Source organism: Hemibagrus wyckioides, linkage group LG16, assembly GCF_019097595.1.
Source record: "Hemibagrus wyckioides isolate EC202008001 linkage group LG16, SWU_Hwy_1.0, whole genome shotgun sequence".
NCBI classification, from domain to species: Eukaryota; Metazoa; Chordata; class Actinopteri; order Siluriformes; family Bagridae; genus Hemibagrus; species Hemibagrus wyckioides.
The window spans coordinates 8,706,919-8,726,508 of record NC_080725.1 but is presented as its reverse complement, the minus strand read 5'-3'; the positions used below and the strand labels follow the sequence as shown (position 1 = coordinate 8,726,508).

At 39.2% G+C, this 19,590-nt stretch overlaps 1 protein-coding gene across 1 annotated transcript; it reads right to left on the bottom strand.

The window, feature by feature from the left end:
• Positions 1 to 3,747: 3,747 nt before the first annotated feature.
• vps37bb (VPS37B subunit of ESCRT-I b) lies at positions 3,748 to 17,937 on the bottom strand. The gene is made up of 4 exons (XM_058411569.1): positions 17,765 to 17,937; positions 15,212 to 15,383; positions 11,558 to 11,640; positions 3,748 to 5,440 (listed from the first exon to the last, which is right to left on the bottom strand). The coding sequence occupies exons 1-4, from the start codon at positions 17,876 to 17,878 to the stop codon at positions 5,018 to 5,020; spliced, it is 792 nt and encodes a 263-aa protein (XP_058267552.1). The 5' UTR covers positions 17,879 to 17,937; the 3' UTR covers positions 3,748 to 5,017.
• Positions 17,938 to 19,590: the final 1,653 nt, after the last annotated feature.

Below are 19,590 nucleotides of genomic sequence, written 5' to 3'. Positions count from 1 at the left end.
CCTTACAGCGGAGGAGGTTTCACAGTTATTTATGATGATAATCTAGGCATCAAACAAAAGCCTAGACATAAATATTTAATTTCTTTATATTAATATAGCATATGTAGCTACAAATAATAAGTCTACGGAACAGCAGTGACCATCCTAGATTCAGTAGGAGTTAATCAGAATGTAAGAGGACCCACTCATAGTGGAGGTCACACACCATGGATCTCATTCTAACATTCAGATGTAGAAAACATTTCCGCTCTGAAGCTCTGACCATCATCTCATCTCATTCATTAATGTCTTAGACTTGATATATGCACTTTGCCATGTTAAACACACAGGACTGTGCAAAGGTTTTAGGCAGGTGTGAAAAAATGCAGTAAACTTAGAATGCTTTTAAAAATATATACCATTTATTCCTCTCTTAGCCACACTAAATTGGCACCCAGTCAAATTTCGCATTGACCTATGAAGCACTTATGATACATTGTTTGGATGCCTTACCACCATAACAAGTTGCTCAGGCTTGCTGACTGTGTAGTGGTTGTATGTACGTTGAAAAATAGTCATTAAATGAAACAGAAACAGCTGTGCAGAAGCTTAAAACTTTGTAAAGAACAGTCAAATTGTACTACTTAGGTGAGGTTGTGGAAGACAGTTTCATGTCACGGGTCATACACCATGGCATCAGCAAAGTCCCAAGAAAAGATTTCAAAGCAGACTGTGTTTTTAAGATGTGCTTTAAAGCTGTTCTGAAGAAACACAAAGAAACAGGCAATGTTGAGGATTGTGACCTCTTAAGGAAGCTTAATGCAGCAGATGAAAGACATCATGCTTACTTCCCTTCAACATCAGAAGATGTCCAGCAGTGTCATCAGCATAGAACTGGCAGAAACCACTGGGACCCAGGCACACCCAGCTACTGTCTGGAGAAGTCTGTGCAACAGTGAAACATGGTGGAGGTTCCTTGCAAATTTGGGGCTGCATTTTTGTAAATGGAGTTGGAGATTTGTTCAGGATTAAAGGTGTTAAAGGCACGTACTTATCCATCAAGCAATACCACCAGAAGGCCCCCATAGAGCCATAATCTCAACATCATCCAGTCTTTCTGGGATAACATAAAGAGACAGAGTGGTCACACCAAATATTGATTTGGATTTGTCTTCTGTTCATTTACTTTCCAATTTGTTAATTGATAAAAAAAAAAAACTATAAACACTTTTATTTTTGAAAGCATTCTTACTTTGCACCAATTTTTCACACCTGCCTAAAACTGCTGCTGCAGAGATGTTTATGAACAGTCTCCCAGAGTTATCATCCATGGTTGGATCAGAGTCTGACCCCACAGAACTTGATCAGGTGACTGATCATTAAGAGTCAAAGTTTTGCTACCACATAGTTAATATAGCTCCACTTAGAAGAAAAAGATTTATAGATAAAAAAAAAACCCTAGCACCTTAGTAATCACACATGCACATTAAAACAGACCACTAGAAAATTAGAACATAAATAGCATTAAACTGAAAATAAATAAATTTGACTTTGTGTTCTTGTTCACACTGCGCAAGCTCCTCAAACTGTCTTTTGTGTCTGTATTGTCACTGTCGTCTTTGCGTTTTGTGTGTATTGTAAGAGGTAGAAGGTAGAAATGGCCAGTCTAAGCAAACTCCCAACAACTGGATGTATAATCACAGTTTTAGTGTTTTTGTACAACCTTTTATTGATAATTTAGCAGGGTGGATCGAGGGACAGAAACATTGGTGTCCCTATTCTTTTGAAAATAATGATTTAAACACAGCTAAAATTCTCATCTTTAATGGATATGGTGACCCTCAATGGGATTATAAGTATGTGATTGATACATTAAAGATGCGGCCAGAAATTTAAAAAATAAATAAATAAATAGGCAAATAGAAATAAATAAAGACAAAACTTGACGGATGTCCTGCCCTCAGTTCTTTGTGAAATTTGCATGACACCACATCCAAAATCACAACTATATGAGATTTTTAGAAATACTAACCCTAACCCTCTATATACCATTTTCATCTCCTTGGACTAAAAGTAATCCTGGTATTTCCTTGGTGACCTGGAGGTGATTGTTGACAATTACACTAAAGCACTTACTGAAAAACTGAACAGTGTGCATCGTAATGTCTGTCAGATTTTTCTTTAGCAACAACATATTTCATGACATAGCATATTTTTGAATGGGCAGAACTGTTTGGATTTAATTGTCAAATGTAGGCATAACGAAAATGAATTCTAGATGTTAACATTCTATCAATAGTAGACTTTGTGGAGCTTTAAAGATGCAATAGACCTCTAGGGGAAAATGTGTGTAATGGATAAGGTTAAATTACATTTGAATTATTATCTACATTAAACCTACCCTTTATTTTCATTTTCCATAGTTCCACCCACACCAAATGGTGGATCCACTAGCTTGAACTAATACAAAGAAACATTTCAGACCAGAAGGCAAGTTTTTCAAACTATATGCACTGATTCTTAGACAATGGCTAAATCTATTGTTTCACCCTTCATTACATCCCACACCTCTAGACCTGCCTAGCATGCAGTTCTGAAACATTACATGAATTGCAAGTGAAAACAGCACTTCAGCTTTGCAGTGTCTTTGCTTTGCTTGTTCTGTGAGTAAAGTTTGTTTAAAAAACAGTGAACCCCTGAAGGACTGGTTTACCTTAACAGCCTGTTTGCTACAGTCATACAGCCAACTGTAAATCATTATAAAACTGAGCTAGTATTAGCTGCCTTGGGTTATGCCATCACTTTGTTCATCCATTTTGAAGCCTTTATTTGTCACATACACATAACAGCACAGTGAAATGCTCTTCTTTGCATATCTCAGTTTGTTAGGAATTTGGGGTCAGAGTGCAGGAACAGCCATGATACAGTGGCAGTTGAGGTGCTTGGGCTAACTTTTTTAAAGATTAATTTAAACAATGACCCAAAATCACTAATATTTGCAAGAGCAGTCTGGTATCATTTTTGATGTTGAAATCCTCAGACCAGAGGACAGATTCTGATCAGTTATTTATAATCAATAAAAGTATATATTGCAGTTCATCTGAGAAAATGTCTCATGAAAGTGGTAAAGGCACAATAATTCAAATTTCTTTTTCTTTCTAGGGACGGTGATGTCATTTGTGTTGGTGTTTTATAACCAAAACAACAAAGAACATTCCTCTGATTGTTTCAAGTAATTTTATTTTGCATCATCTATCAGCCAGCTGTGGTTGAAGTTAGTGACCTTGCCAAAGTATAGTGGGCTGTGTACATGTAGAGAAACACTGCTATTGCCAAGTCCTATGCCCATCTGAATCACTAGTTCAACCTTATGTATGCTAAGAGACTATTTCTGAGTGCTATGTGAGAGAGACAATAGAGGAGGGCAGTTTTTTTTAGAGATATGAAGTTCTGACAGATCTATGAGGTCTAAGAGATCTATCAAAACTAAGAGGAGGTTGTTGCTGACTTGGTTGAAACAGGGGGAGAAGGAGAGGAAAAGATCTGCATTTAATAATTAATGTGTTCTGATTAACATTATTTTAAACTGTGCTATAATATTTATTATGTGCTTCCCAATTTGAAACTTTAATGTTTTCCCCCTAATAATAATAATTACAACAGTTGTTTTTTCTGAACTATTTCTAAATGTTATTTTTTTCCCCACAGTAAGGCAACAGTGGTGCAGATTTTGGCAAATGTTGCTCAAAAACTGGTGAGACATTTCAATAGACTTAACTGATTTTCTTTTAATTAGCATTTTTATAAAAGTCACATACCTTCAAAATTTCACCACTAAAGAAAACAATTGAAACATACTATACTTAACTGACTTAAGTGTTCTATGTAGTGTACCACAGAGTACCGAGTACTTTGTATTATGCCATAACAACACCTTCTGTGGATGACAGACACTAAAACAAGGGAGAAAAAAATTAAACTAAACTTTTCTCCAAGGCACACTTGAGTTATGGCTGTTCATTTGAATGCAGCAAGATTTTACTCATTCTCAATAATTTCATCATAGACAAAACTGATAAGAAATCACACAGCAGGTATTGTTTTTGTCAAATATGTAGATTTTGAGACCTGCCCATATCTAGAACATATTTAATGCTGTACAACTTGCCATGACTTGTACAGACACCTAGAGTTCCACTGCTGGATGGAATTACAGTGGAGGAATTTCGAAAGAGATGCATAGTACAAATGTCATTTATAATAGAACATACAAATCCTGTAACTTATGATTCAGGATTTGAATCAAATGGGTTCGTAGTTTAATAATGTTTCGTGCGCTACCTCTAATTATAATGTTACAGCCTTAAGACGGATTAAAATGGAAATGACTAACTGCATATGCACTGAAATGGGTTTAGTTTTCAGCATGTTTAAATCAGAATACCACAAAAAAATAAAAAATAAAAACAAAACAAAATCTTATTTTAGAGGGAAAGGAAGAATGTCTTTGGTTGCTGGTCAGTTGAATCCAAAATTTTAGTTGAAATATGGTAGACAATATATCATACTCATTTCCTTACATGCACAGCATACTCCTTCATTATGTAATTTACATTCCCTTCAAAATGTCATACATTAACATATTTGTATTTCTAATGAGTAATTTTGTAAATTTTAACTGACCACAGTCACCATGTAAAAAATGGTTACATAAAGAAATAGAATTTCTTGCAGATCCAGTGCCATCATTTGATGGTTTTAGTTTCCAAGATATTTGTACTACTATTTTCTTTAGAGAATTAGTTGAACATGGACTGGTCCATTTTCTGTATGTCTACAAAAGTAAGCCATGTCCTGCTGAAAAACATACTGACTGCAGTTACAAACAAACAAAAAATGAGACCAGTTTTTAATAATCCATCAACACTCAAGGATAAACCTGTACAAGACCAAAGTGCTTACAAACAAACTTCTTTTTTTAGCAACAGGGAAAATGCCCAGGTTATTCATTTACATTTGAAAATACTTGAGTATTATTTCACTGCATGATGAAGCCAGTCCTTGGGGGAAGATCGGGCCTCTGGGGAAATGCTGGTGTGTACGGCTGTGTCAGGGGACCCGTGTAGGATGGCACCATGGTGGGCATTTGGACAGGAGGGTAAGGAGCTGCTGGGTAGGGTAAAGCGGCCTGCTGCCCTGTCAACTGAATTGAGGATGAAATTGCTGCTCCCATTGGAACCGGGGAGCCATTAGCCTGACCATGAAAGGGTGTAGTTGAAGTGGGCGTCTGTGACTGAACACGCTCGACTGATTCCTGTGGCATCTGGAAATACTTGAGCACCATTTCCTGTAGCTTATCAATCTTCACTCGCCGCAAATGAGCCAGCTTTCTCTTGCTCCGATAGCTTTCGATAAAGGTGTCCAGAGACAAATCACCATCGAGGAAGGAGTCGGCCATGTTCTAAAATGAAAATTACGTAATTTAGAATAACAGTCTCAATGCCATCTCTAGTGGTAGGAACATTGACAAGAATACATGGAAGGTGGTGATTAGATTTGGATTAACCACATAAATCTCCCATTAACAGGATCAAAAACATACATTCCTCATATAACATGCACACTAGCAAGTGACAAGTCTCTTGTGTCACTTTTGGGGCACATGCATTGTGCAGCATTTTTTTTCAACATATATTTATATTTTCTTTTAACATATATAATCAAAACAATTGTCACACTGATTATTGCATTACTTAATTTGTATTTGTCTAGTCAGCTTATATATACAGTGCTGTGAAAAGGTTTTTGCTCCCTTCCTGTTTTTTTGTAATTTTTTGTAATTTGTCACACTTAAACAAAAGGCTTTGGGACTCCAGTGAACCACGGTCAGAGCCATTATCCACAAATGGAGAAAACTTGGAACAGTGGTGAACCTTCCCAGGAGTGGCCGGCCTACCAAAATTACTCAAAGAGTGCAACGCCGACTCATCCAGGAGGTGATAAAAGAACCCAGAACAACATCTAAAGAATTGCAGGCCTCCCTTGCCTCAATGGTCAGTGTTCATGATTCAACAATAAGAAAGAGACTGGGCAAAAATGGCATCCATGGGAGAGTTCCAAGGCAAAAGCCATTGCTGACCAAAAAGAACACAAAGGCTCGTCTCACATTTGCCAAAAATATCTTGATTATCCCCAAGACTTTTGGGCAAATATTCTGTGGACTAATGAGACAAAAGTTAAACTTTTTGGAAGGTGTGTGTCCCGTTACATCTGGCATAAAACCAACACAGCATTTCATAAAAAGAACATCATACCAACAGTCAAACTTGGTGGTGGTAGCGTGATGGTCTAGGGCTGGACCTGTTCAGGACCTGGACAACTTGCCATAATTGATGGAACCATGAATTCTGCACTCTGTCAGAAAATCCTGAAGGAGAATGGCCAGTCATCAGTTTGTGACCTCAAGCTCAAGCGCACTTGGGTTATGCAACAGGACAATGATCCCAAACACACCAGCAAGTCCACCTCTGAATGGCTCAAGAAAAACAAAATTAAGGTTTTGGAGTGACCAAGTCAAAATCTGGACTTAAATCCAATTGAGATGCTGTGGCATGGCCTTAAACAGTCCATTCATGCTCAAAAACCCTCCAATGTGGCTGAATTAAAACAATTCTGCAAATAAGAGTGGGCAAAAATTCCTCCACAGCGATGTGAAAGACTCATTGCCAGTTATTGCAAATGCTTGATTGCAGCTGTTGCTGCAAAGGGTGACACAACCAGTTATTAGATTTAGGGGGCAATTACTTTTTCACATAGTGCCAGGAAGGTTTGCACAGCTTTCTTTCCCTTAATAAATGAAATAACCATTTAAAAACTGCTTTTTGTTTTTACTTGCATTATCTTTGTGTAATATTAAAATTTGTTAGATGATCTAAATCTTTTAGCGTGACAAATATGCAAAAAAAAAAAAAAAAAAAAACAGGAAGGGGGCAAATATATACAGTATCTCATTTTTGTAAATATTTTTTATATCTTTTCATGTGACAACACTGAAGAAATGACACTCTGCTACAATGTCCCCTCAAAATAACTCAACACACAGCCATTAATGTCTAAACTGTTGGCAACAAAAGTGAGTACACCCCTAAGTGGAAATGTCCAAATTGGGCCCAATTAGCCATTTACCCTCCCCGGTGTCATGTGACTCGTTAGTGTTACAAGGTCTCAGGTGTGAATGGGGAGCAGGTGTGTTAAATTTGGTGTTATCGCTCTCACACTCTCATACTGGTCACTGGAAGTTCAACATGGCACCTCATGGCAAAGAACTCTCTGAAGATCTGAAAAAATTGTTGCTCTACATAAAGATGGCCTAGGCTATAAGAAGCCAAGACCCTGAAACTGAGCTGCAGCACGGTGGGCAAGACCATACAGCGGTTTAACAGGATAGGTTCCACTTAGAACAGGCCTCGCCATGGTCGACCAAAGAAGTTGAGTGCACGTGCTTAGCGTCATATCCAGAAGTTGTCTTTGGGAAATAGACGTATGAGTGCTGCCAGCATTGCTGCAGAGGTTGAAGGAGTGGGGGGTCAGCCTGTCAGTGCTCAGACCATACGCCGCACACTGCATCAAATTGGTCTGCATGGCTGTCGTCCCAGAAGGAAGCCTCTACTAAAGATGATGCACAAGAAAGCCCGCATACAGTTTGCTGAAGACAAGTAGACTAAGGACATGGATTACTGGAACCATGTCCTGCGGTCCAATGAGACCAAGATAAACTTATTTGGTTCAGATGGTGTCAAGCGTGTGTGGTGGCAACCAGGTGAGGAGTACAAAGACAAGTGTGTCTTGCCTACAGTCAAACATGGTGGTGGGAGTGTCATGGTCTGGGCCTGCATGAGTGCTGCCGGCACTGGGGTGCTACAGTTCATTGAGGGAACCATGAATGCCAACATGTACTGTGACATACTGAAGCAGAGCATTATCCCCTCCCTTTGGAGACTGGGCCGCAGGGCAGTATTCCAACATGATAACGACCCCGAACACACCTCCAAGACGACCACTGCCTTGCTAAAGAAGCAGAGGGTAAAGGTGATGGACTGGCTAAGCATGTCTCCAGACCTAAACCCTATTGAGCATCTGTGGGGCATCCTCAAACGGAAGGTGGGGGAGCGCAAGGTCTCTAACATCCACCAGCTCTGTGATGTCATCATGGAGGAGTGGAAGAGGACTCCAGTGGCAACCTGTGAAGCTCTGGTGATCATGCCCAAGAGGGTTAAGACAGTGCTGGAAAATAATGGTGGCCACACAAAATATTGACACTTTGGGCCAAATTTGGACATTTCCACTTGGGGGTGTACTCACTTTTGTTGCCAACGGTTTAGACATTAATGGCTGTGTGTTGAGTTATTTTGAGGGGACAGCAAATTTACACTGTTATACAGGCTGTACACTCACTACTTTACATTGTAGCAGAGTGTCATTTCTTCAGTGTTGTCACATGAAAAGATATAAAAAATATTTACAAAAATGTGAGGGGTGTACTCACTTTTGTGAGATACTATATATATTTGCCCCCTTCCTGTATATATAAGCTAAGTAATGCAATAATCAGTGTGACAGTTGTTTGGGTTACATTCTTACTAGCTTTGTTGGAAGATCAGGAAAGTAAGCTAAAACAGTAAAAAAACAGTACTAGTACTTAAATTTTGGGACCCTGCCAATTACTTCCAAGATAACTTTTCTTTATTCTAGACACATTTAATGAGACATCACATGCAAGGATAATATGAAACCATGGGTTTTATTTTTTTTCTTCCATTTTTACAGATTAAGCATTCACATTAAGCACATTAAACAAATAGGTACTGACTGCTGGTAGAAATATATGAACTGAAGAAATGCTGGTCGATACCTCATTTGCATAGAGTAAGAAAATCTCAATTTTAAAATGCACTTGGACTCTTGTTAAAAATCGCTATTGCCATGTCATGCATGTATATAAAAATTGAATGGTTACCTGTTGCTTTGTGGCTTGCTAGTGTAATTATCAGATAACTCTCGTCTACAGTACATAACTTTGCTGTAAGGTATATTTTCACTTTCCAGATGGAATAATTTATAGCCGATACAGAATAACACAGATATTATTATAATCATGCCAGTGATGCAATCAGCCATAACATTATGACCACCTGCCTAATATTGTGTTGGTCCCCTTTTGCTGCCAATACAGCCCTGACCCTTCACAGCATGGACTCTACTAGATCCCTGAAGGTGTACTGTGGTATCTGGCGCCAAGATGTTAGCAGCAGATACTTTAAGACCTGTAAGTTGTGAGGTGGGGCCTCCATGGGTCGGACTTATTTGTCCAGCACATCCTACAGATGCTCAACTGGATTGAGATCTGGGGAATTTGAAGGCCAAGTCAACACCTCAAACTCGTTGTTGTGCTCAAACCATTCCTAAACCATTTTTACTTTGTGGCTTGGTGCATTATCCTGCTGAAAGAGGCCACAGCTATCAGGGAATACCGTTTCCATGAAAGGGTGTACATGGTCTGCAACATTGCTTAGGTAGGTCTTACGTGTCAAAATAACATCCACATGGATGGCGGGTCCCAAGGTTTCCCAGCAGAACATTTCCCAAAACATGACACTGCATCCGCCGGCTTGCCTTCTTCCCATAATGCATCCTGGTGCCATGTGTTTCCCAGGTAAGCGACGCACATGCACCCGGCCATCCACGTGATGTAAAAGAAAATGTGATTCATCAGACCAGGCCACCTTTCTACCATTGCTCCTTGGTACAGTTCTGATGCTTACATACCCATTGTTGCCACTTTTGGTAGTCCACAGGGGTCAGCATAGGCACCCTGACTGGTCTGCGGCTATGTAGCCCCATACGCAACAAACTGCAATGCACTGTGTGTTCTGACACCTTTCTATCAGAACCAGTATTAACTTCTTCAGCAATTTGAGCAACAGTAGCTCATCTGTTGGGTACGGACCACACGGGCCAGCCTTTGCTCCCCACGTGCATCAGTGAGCCTTGGCCGCCCATGACCCTGTCGCCGGTTCACCACTGTTCCTTTCTGGGACCACTTTTGATAGATACTGACCACTGCAGACCGGGAACACCCCACAATTTGGCCCTTGTCAAACTCTTTTCCCATTTTCACTGCTTCTAACACATCGACTTTAAGGACAAAATGTTCACTTGCTGCCTGATACACTATGTTGCCAAAAGTATTCACTCACCTGCCTTGACTCGCATATGAACTTAAGTGACATCCCATTCCTAATCCATAGGGTTCAATATGATGTCGGTCCACCCTTTGCAGCTATAACAGCTTCAACTCTTCTGGGAAGACTGTCCACAAGGTTTAGGAGTGTGTTTATGGGAATTTTTGACCATTCTTCCAGAAGCGCATTTGTGAGGTCACACACTGATGTTGGACGAGAAGGCCTGGCTCTCAGTCTCCGCTCTAATTCATCCCAAAGGTGTTCTATCAGGTTGAGGTCAGGACTCTGTGCAGGCCAGTCAAGTTCATCCACACCAGACTCTGTCATCCATGTCTTTATGGACCTTGCTTTGTGCACTGGTGCACAGTCATGTTGGAAGTGGAAGGGGCCAGCTCCAAACTGTTCCCACAATGTTGGGAGCATGGAATTGTCCAAAATGTCTTGGTATGCTGAAGCATTCAGAGTTCCTTTCACTGGAACTAAGGGGCCAAGCCCAGCTCCTGAAAAACAACCCCACACCATAATCCCCCCTCCACCAAACTTTACACTTGGCACAATGCAGTCAGACAAGTACCGTTCTCCTGGCAACCGCCAAACCCAGACTCGTCCATCAGATTGCCAGACGGAGAAGTGCGATTCGTCACTCCAGAGAACGCGTCTCCACTGCTCTAGAGTCCAGTGGCGGCGTGCTTTACACCACTGCATCCGACGCTTTGCATTGCACTTGGTGATGTATGGCTTGGATGCAGCTGCTTGGCCATGGAAACCCATTCCATGAAGCTCTCTGCGCACTGTTCTTGAGCTAATCTGAAGGCCACATGAAGTTTGGAGGTCTGTAGCGATTGACTCTGCAGAAAGTTGGCGACCTCTTCGCACTATGAGCCTCAGCATCTGCCGACCCCGCTCCGTCAGTTTACGTGGCCTACCACTTCGTGGCTGAGTTGCTGTTGTTCCCAAACACTTCCACATTCTTATAATACAGCTGACAGTTGACTGTGGAATATTTAGGAGCGAGGAAATTTCACGACTGGATTTGTTGCACAGGTGGCATCCTATCACAGTTCCACGCTGGAATTCACTGAGCTCCTGAGAGCGACCCATTCTTTCACAAATGTTTGTAAAAACAGTCTGCATGCCTAGGTGCTTGATTTTATACACCTGTGGCCATGGAAGTGATTGGAACACCTGATTCTGATTATTTGGATGGGTGAGCGAATACTTTTGGCAATATAGTGTATATCCCACCCACTAACAGGTGCCATGATGAGGAGATAATCAGTGTTATTCACTTCACCTGTCACTGCTCATAAAGTTATGTATACTGAAACTAATTTTACCTCTGTTTCCTCTTCAATTTTGGCTCCTTCAGCTTGTAGCAGGGCTAACAGTGTGTCCAGTGAGCTTTTTCCTGAGTTGTGATCTGAGCAAGCACAAAGCAATATCATCATCCAAACAATACATACTTAGTCATCTAAACATTCTGTTTTACAAAATGACTAAAGCACATACAGTCCCCATTGAATGTACTGGATTTTGCTACACAATGACATTTGGCTTGGAGAAAAGTTAGTTTTCTGATATTTCAAAAAATTCTATTGGTCACACATAACCATACACAGTATGACATGCAATGAAATACTTCTTATGACTGTCCAGTGATATAAAGTTACTTATGCAAGTAGAGAAAGAAAATATTAAAAAATATAACAAAGGATAAGAAAGAGATGGCAGAAAAAAATATGGACTATATATGGAAGAAAGTTATGTGCAGTATATTTGCAATATTTGCACAAGTAAAGGACAGTCTTAAAGCAAATTTGCAGTTGCATGTACCTAGCAATAATCAAGTCAGTGAGCCACAGACTTCACCAAACTATTACATTTTTCTTTTGTGATGCTTTTCGAAACCCAGTTTCGTTAATTCCAGTCTCTTAAGCTCTGGTGATTCTAAAACTCTGATTAAGTCCTTTGTTGTGTTGGCAGTGTTTTGGGGTGCTTTTCTCTGTAAATTAGCAATGTTTCTTCTTTGTTGCTTCTGAATTCCTACCATCATGAGTTATGTAATCAATAAATGAGCGAGTATGTTTTGGATCATTTGCCTTTCCATCTCTTTAGTAGAGGTTAATCTTGCTTTCCAGAATTTTGTGACTCATCTCTATCTTTCTTTACACTATTTCTTAGGATTTGTACTACTGATGAATAATTTGTATCATGTAGTATGGACTCTTTTGGTAACTTCACCCCTGCCCTGTGGAGGTTGTTGGTGATGTCACTGACTGTTATTTTGGGTTTATTCTTCACAACCCTCACAATGGTTGTGATGACGATTTTGATGACCCATTTGATGTCTGGTTGTAGTACACCAGCGGATACACCAGTGGATTCTTTCTTTCTTCCTTTCTTTTTTTTTTTAACTTGAGGGGCATTCTTATTTGGACATTTGCTTTATTCACTATGCCCAATGGTTTAGCTCAATTTTCCATATTTCCTCAGCTTCAAAATGGCTTGCTCTCCTCCCACAGACAGCTCTCTGGTCTTTACATTTCTAATCACTTAATAAATATGAGGGTTCAAACAAAAAATATTCCAAGCTGTTTAACACATTAGGTGTTAATATCAGCAAATGAAAGCTGAAATTATGATACATCATCTCATGTAAAAAAGTATGTAATTTGTAAATTATTTGGGTAAAATAATCAATAATGGAGTGGTGTGAAGCAAAGTTACTGTTACCACCCCAAAGTTGTAATAGACATGTTTTCCCCCTGTTGCCAATAGTTTCTCATTTATTTAAGAACAAGTTGCTTTTCAACTGATTATGTTTTCTGACACTTAATTTGTGAAAGGTTCCAGATACAGCAGCTATAAGCATATACACTACTCACAAAAAGTTAAGGATATTGGGCTTTCGGGTGAAATTTCAGGATGCACCTAAAATGCACTATAACCTTTACAGGTGAACTTACTTTGACCTTCTCTACACTTTTGAATGCACATGTCCAACTGTTCAGTGTTTCAGTACTTTTTGCATAACTTGCTGTTCTCTAACAAGGTGCTTAACGGCAAAATTCACAACTGGTGTTTGATCCATGAATCGACCAATAAATTTTCTGGTTCAATTAGAATTGGTATTTAAACAGTCCTCTTCATCATGCTGTTCACATTTTGACATCATGAGACCAAGACCACACCTAACAATTGATCAACAGTATCTCGCCATTGCGAGGCTTCAAAACAGGATGTTCTCAGAGGGACGTGGCCACTGAGCTTAGAGTGTCACAGAGTGTCATCAGCAGGTTGCAACAGAGATACAGAGAGACTGGAAGAGCCACAGAAGTGGACGTCCTTTGGCCACATCCCACATTGATGACTGCTTCATTGTGAACAGTGCCCTGCGGAACTGGATGATGAATGCCACTCAACTCCAGGCACATTTAAGGGAGGTGAGAGGCACCCAAGTGTCACGTCAGACCATTCGAAACCGTTTACATCAGCGTGGTCTGCGTGCTAGACGACCTGCAACAGGCATAATTGTCTTGCATGGGCCAGGGAGCATTTACGCTGGACGAAGAGCCAGTTGGCCTCAGTGCTGTTCTCTGATGAAAGTCGATTTACACTGAGAAGAAATGATGGCCGCCAACAATGTTGGAGACGTCAAGGACAGCGCTATGCATCAGCCACTGTTGTCATCAGAAGAGCCTTTGGTGGTGGTGGTGGTACAGTCTGGGCAGGTGTGTCTACTCAATACAGAACTGCCCTACATCTTGTGAATGGTACAGTGACAAGCCAATACTACCTGAATAACATCATTAATCCAGTCATTGTGCCCCTGCATGAACAACACAGGCCTAATTTCATCTTCATGGACGACAGTGCTCCAGCTCTTCGAGGTCGCATCAGTAGGGAACGGCTGCTGGAGGCTGGGGTACCTCAAATGGAGTGGCCTGCACTTTCTCCAGACCTGAATCCCATAGAAAACCTATGGGATCAGCTGAGTCGCCGTGTAGAGGCTCATAACCCTGCACCCCAGAACCTCAATGACCTGAGTGCCGCCCTTCAAGAAGAGTGGAATGCCATGCCTCAGCAGACAATAAGTCGACTCATGAACAGCATAAGATGTCGTTGTCAAGCTGTAATTGATGGTCAAGGGCACATGACAAATTATTGAGACACTAACATTTTTTGTTGTGGTATACCCAACACTGTTGTTGGCTTTTGTTTTAATAAATTGTTTGAGATGAGGAAATCACCATTGCATGCTTCTACTTAAATGCCCTACTTTCATGATATAATATCACTATAACGTGAACTTTTTCCATTTTCCATAAATTTCACCCAAAAGCCAAATACCCTTAACTTTTTGTGAGTAGTGTATATCCATCTCGCTGTTTAGTCTCTTTTGAATTTAATAGTGTCGCTTTCATATTACAGAGTCATAATGTTGAAACTTTTGGCATTTCTGTCAGATCTGCTGCTATAGGAAATTAACTTCTGACCAACCAGATTCCAGAATTCAACATCATTGTGGCCTTTTCATAGTAGACAATTCTTTTAACAGAGAACAAACATAGTGGGCTGTAGGGAATTAATAATTAAAGAAATTGTATAAGTAAAAAATGGATTTTTTTGACCCCCCCCCACACTGTTTTTACAGGGAAAACTAAATGATGTGGCATCCCATTCAGAGTGTATTCTGTAAACGGTTTCTGAAGATTAAAGAATGATAGGCTGTAATATTAGAAGTCATATTACTTGCTTATTTAAAGTGTTGGACCAGTATAACAGAATCAGAAAATTATGACCAACAGTTTAAGCCAGCAAGATCCCCTGAATGTTGCACAGAATTCTAATGATTGGTTTATCAGGTATGTTTAATGTTAAGTATTTGACATTGACTTTTCTGGGAGGAAAATACAACTGAACAAAAGTACTATGTAACCTTCACTGAGGTAAATAAGCACTCTATTACACAGAGAGTGTGATAAACTAACCGAGAGTGCATTTGCGAAGCTGGTAGGCCTCATAGAGCTCCTGTAAAAGGCAGTAGCACTTGGTTAGCTGCATTTTCTGTTGTTCCAAACTGGGCTGGAGGCTGAGGTTCTGCTCTGCAAGACTGCGGTTACTGGCGAGAGTCATCTCCTTAGTCTGCTGCATCTCCTGCATCTGTTGGTAGAAGGAGATCAGGGGGCATTTGACATTGCAATTGGCAATGCTTGTGTTAAATTAAATGTTTAAATTAATTTTTTTTGTTTTATTTGGTGCCTAGTGCACAGATACCTTTTGACTATGTACTGATTTCTATGTTTATAATGTATTACACATGTTAAATGGGATAGGGACAGTGTGTAATATTGGACTATATTAAACAATTCCATCTTTGCATGTCAGCATGACAGACCTAATCCCCTGATCCAATCCACAAAGGATCTTTTCAATAGCTGATTATGTGTCGGCATTAACAACAAATTATTTTTGCCAGCATATTATATAAGAGTATTTCTGAACAAAATACAAACACAGAGGCATATTCAGAGATTTCAATCAACGGTGTACAACAGAAATTAAAAACAGTAGGGTGACCAGATATCCTGCATTGACAGAAACAATCCAGTAGTTCTATGAGGTTCCGTGAACCTCTTTCTGAAGAATGTCTTTTTTGCCCTTAAGTTTGTTTCTAATTGTGGCTTATTGACTTAAAGGCTTATGACTTATTTGAAATACTTAACATAAATATCTGACTTGACATTGCAGTATATATGTAATTACCAACCAGATCAGATTTCTGTACAGTAATACCTCACACATGCACGAAGTTACGTTCCAGGACCCATCGTGAATGACGAGGTTTCGCGGATGTTCGGTGGAGTCACTACAAATGCTAATACTGTAGTGTAAATGAGTTTAAACCCTAAATATGACCCCAATCATGCTCCCAAAACACATCATAAAGCATCATAGCTACCAGCTATGTAAAACTGTTAATGCTCTGTGACTGGCTACTTTCAACCCTTCCAGCCAATAGTGTGTCGTAATGGCTGTACTGTAAGTACATGATATCAGCGACATTCAATATCATTAAAATAACATTTATATTTTATTTCTATTGATATTTTGTTGATTTTACTTTTATATTTATATTACTTAATTAATAAACTAAACTTTTCTTAATAATTTCACATTAAAAAGCATGAAAATGTATAGAATGCCACGAAATTAGCTGTAAACAATTTTGCAGGATTTCACAGGTCTGCGAAAAATTTGTGGATGCAAATTAGTTAGGTTCCGAAGAAAATTCCGCGGATCAGTCAAGCCGCGAATCTGGAGACGCGGATCTGTGAGGTATTACTGTATTACTGATAACTGAAGGTTAGTATCTAGGTGAATGGTGGATGACAGCACTGCACTTTGGCCAATCTTTTAAACATGCTATATAAATAAAGCTTACATAACTATTTGAATCTTAAATGTATTTCTTTTCACAGTGTACTAACCCTGCCCAACAGGGATATTTTAAAATGACAATACACATAGTCCCTGACAGGATGAACTACCATGAAGGTATGTTGTTGATAGTGACTACAAATCACCTCTGAAAGTCACTCTGAATAAGGGCATCTGCTAAATGCCATAAATGTAAATGAAAATTTAGTCAAGTCATAAGGAAGCTGGAAAATAATAATCTGACAACATTGTGAATTTTTCAAGAAGATGTCTGTGTGTGCCATCTCCCTTATGTGAAAGAAATATGTCAGATGACACAACTATGAGTATGTTTATGTCACCAGACCCCCTGTGCCATATTAGACCAGTTAATATGTGGCTATCCTACCATACTACCAAAGCCTGATTTACTGCATACTGCTTTCAAATCATTAGTTCTCCATTGTTTGGCATCCAGAGACCCCATCAAGAGTTAGTTAAATAAATAAATAAATAAATAAATAAATAAATAAATAAATAAATAAATCCCTCCTTATGATCATAACACAATACAGTTATGCATCATCATATTAATTTAAATGCTTACACCGTTCTACACCTGTGTATCACATCAATAACCTTTCCTGGTTTTATTAAAATTGCAGTTATTTAGGTTTGTTTATTTTTAATAATTGAGTTAGATTAAACCCTGACATTTCACGAGAGCAATCCATTAGGCTCACACTTAATAAATAAATAATTACCATAAACAACCTTGATACTAGTTCATAGTACAAGCAATATCGACCACTGTGAATAAAAACAAGCATAAAAGGCAACAGAAACAGGGAGTCCACTTTACATGACAAGGCAAAAGTAATTTTGTATTTGTATTACATAACAGCAGATTTTAAGAGACGAAACAAGTAACAATCTGTCCGTTTGCAGTTCATTTTCATACTTCTTATCAACACTCCAAGTACAGTTAAACATTAGCGAATATAGGTAATAACAAATAGTTGTGAGATATGTGTAGCGAGATAAACATGACAAAGGAGAGGCGATTTGCAAGGAAGAGAGTCATGCAGAGATCTCGGTGGTATTTGTTGACAGCGAGCACTTACCTCGTCCATTTCTTTGACAATTTCATTAAGCTTGTCATCATCCTCGAGCAATTCGTTTAGTTGTGTCATTGAATATGAACTAAATTTGCTCGTGAGCCCAAATATTTCCCCCATTGCTATTCCACCAACAAATCCTGCTATTCCATCAAGCGGAAATGGAATTCGCGTCCAATAGGAGCGGGAGAGGAGCGGCAAGTGACGTCATAGTGAAGTAATCGCTCTTTCGGTCCTAAAGCCGTGTTCGACTAGACTTCGGAAAACCGCAGCATCCGACTAGGAAAAGCGACCCTCGACTTGAAATCCCTGCTCGTGAACTCCTTTTTAGTCTTCTCTACTATGATTTCCTCTCAAAGACCGACGTCAAACATGGATTGTCATCAGTAAAACTTATCAGCAATGTTTGTAACAAAACATTGTCATCAGTAAAACTTATCAGCATTGTTTTTAGCTTAGAAGAAATTTTTTACAAAACGTAAGATTCAGCAAAATTTTGACATTCAAAGTGAAGTACATTAAAACACTTTAAATAGCTCCGAGATTATATAGCTGCCATAGCTATGATGTCATGTTGACGTTTCTCAATATAGAGAATTTATAAAAGTTCAGCTGGCAGTTGATGGTGAGTGTACATTTTGCTGTATGCTAATGGAGACTGACAGTCTTATTCTGTTTCCCTCTGTCCAGAAATTAAGCCTTAACCATTGCCTGTATGTATGTGCTACCTGGCACTTGCCTGAGGTTTTCATATGCAAATCCTGTTCCCACTGGTTAAATGTTATCTGGAAATTTTCTATTTCCTTTGTGCAGCATATGTGCACATTATTGATTATTTGTTTCCAGTGAGCACTTATGCATTCCTTTGAGAATTTTATTAAGCCTGTCATCATCCTCAAACAATTTGTTTAAGTTGTTTAATTGAATATGAACTAAATTTGCTTGCAAATATTTACCCCTTTACTATTCCTCCAGCAAATCCTGCTATTCTTGTCCAATAGGAGCAGATGAATTATATTAAATGACTTATATAATAAGAATTTCAGCTTCACATCCAAATTGGGTGAATTAAATAAGAATTCTAAACTATTGTACATATTGCAGTCAATGTCTACCTGAGGTCTGGAGCCCAAAAACTCCCTGGTGATGCTCTACCAGGCTTTGCAACCATGTAAACATGCTATATACAATTTAAATTATTTTAGATTACCACAGTGGGGTTATATTCTAACACAAAAACACAAAGAGATTATTATCTCTTTTTGATTATCGCTTTTGTGCAAAAAATAGGTATATAAATGTATATAAAGGTAAATAGCTTATAGTTTAACCCACAGACACATTAAAATTTCATGACTTCAGTTTAGAATCTTGTTCACTTGTACACATGCTTCACTGTCTGTGCATGGTCATTTTTCTTTGAAACAATAGGATGTTCTGGAACATGGATGTTCATGGAAGCCATGTTGATAAATATTATAAGAACATGTGCTTGTGTTTAAAGGTGGTGGTGTAGACGCCACTTAAAAACTTAAACCTCAACAGTGTCTGGCAACATACACTATATTGCCAAAATATTCGCTCACCTGCCTTGACTCGCATATGAACTTAAGTGACATCCCATTCCTAATCCATAGGGTTCAATATGACGTCAGTCCACCCTTTGCAGCTATAACAGCTTCAACTCTTCTGGGAAGGCTGTCCACAAGGTTTAGGAGTGTGTTTATGGGAATTTTTGACCATTCTTCCAGAAGCGCATTTGTGAGGTCACACACTGATGTTGGACGAGAAGGCCTGGCTCTCAGTCTCTGCTCTAATTCATCCCAAAGGTG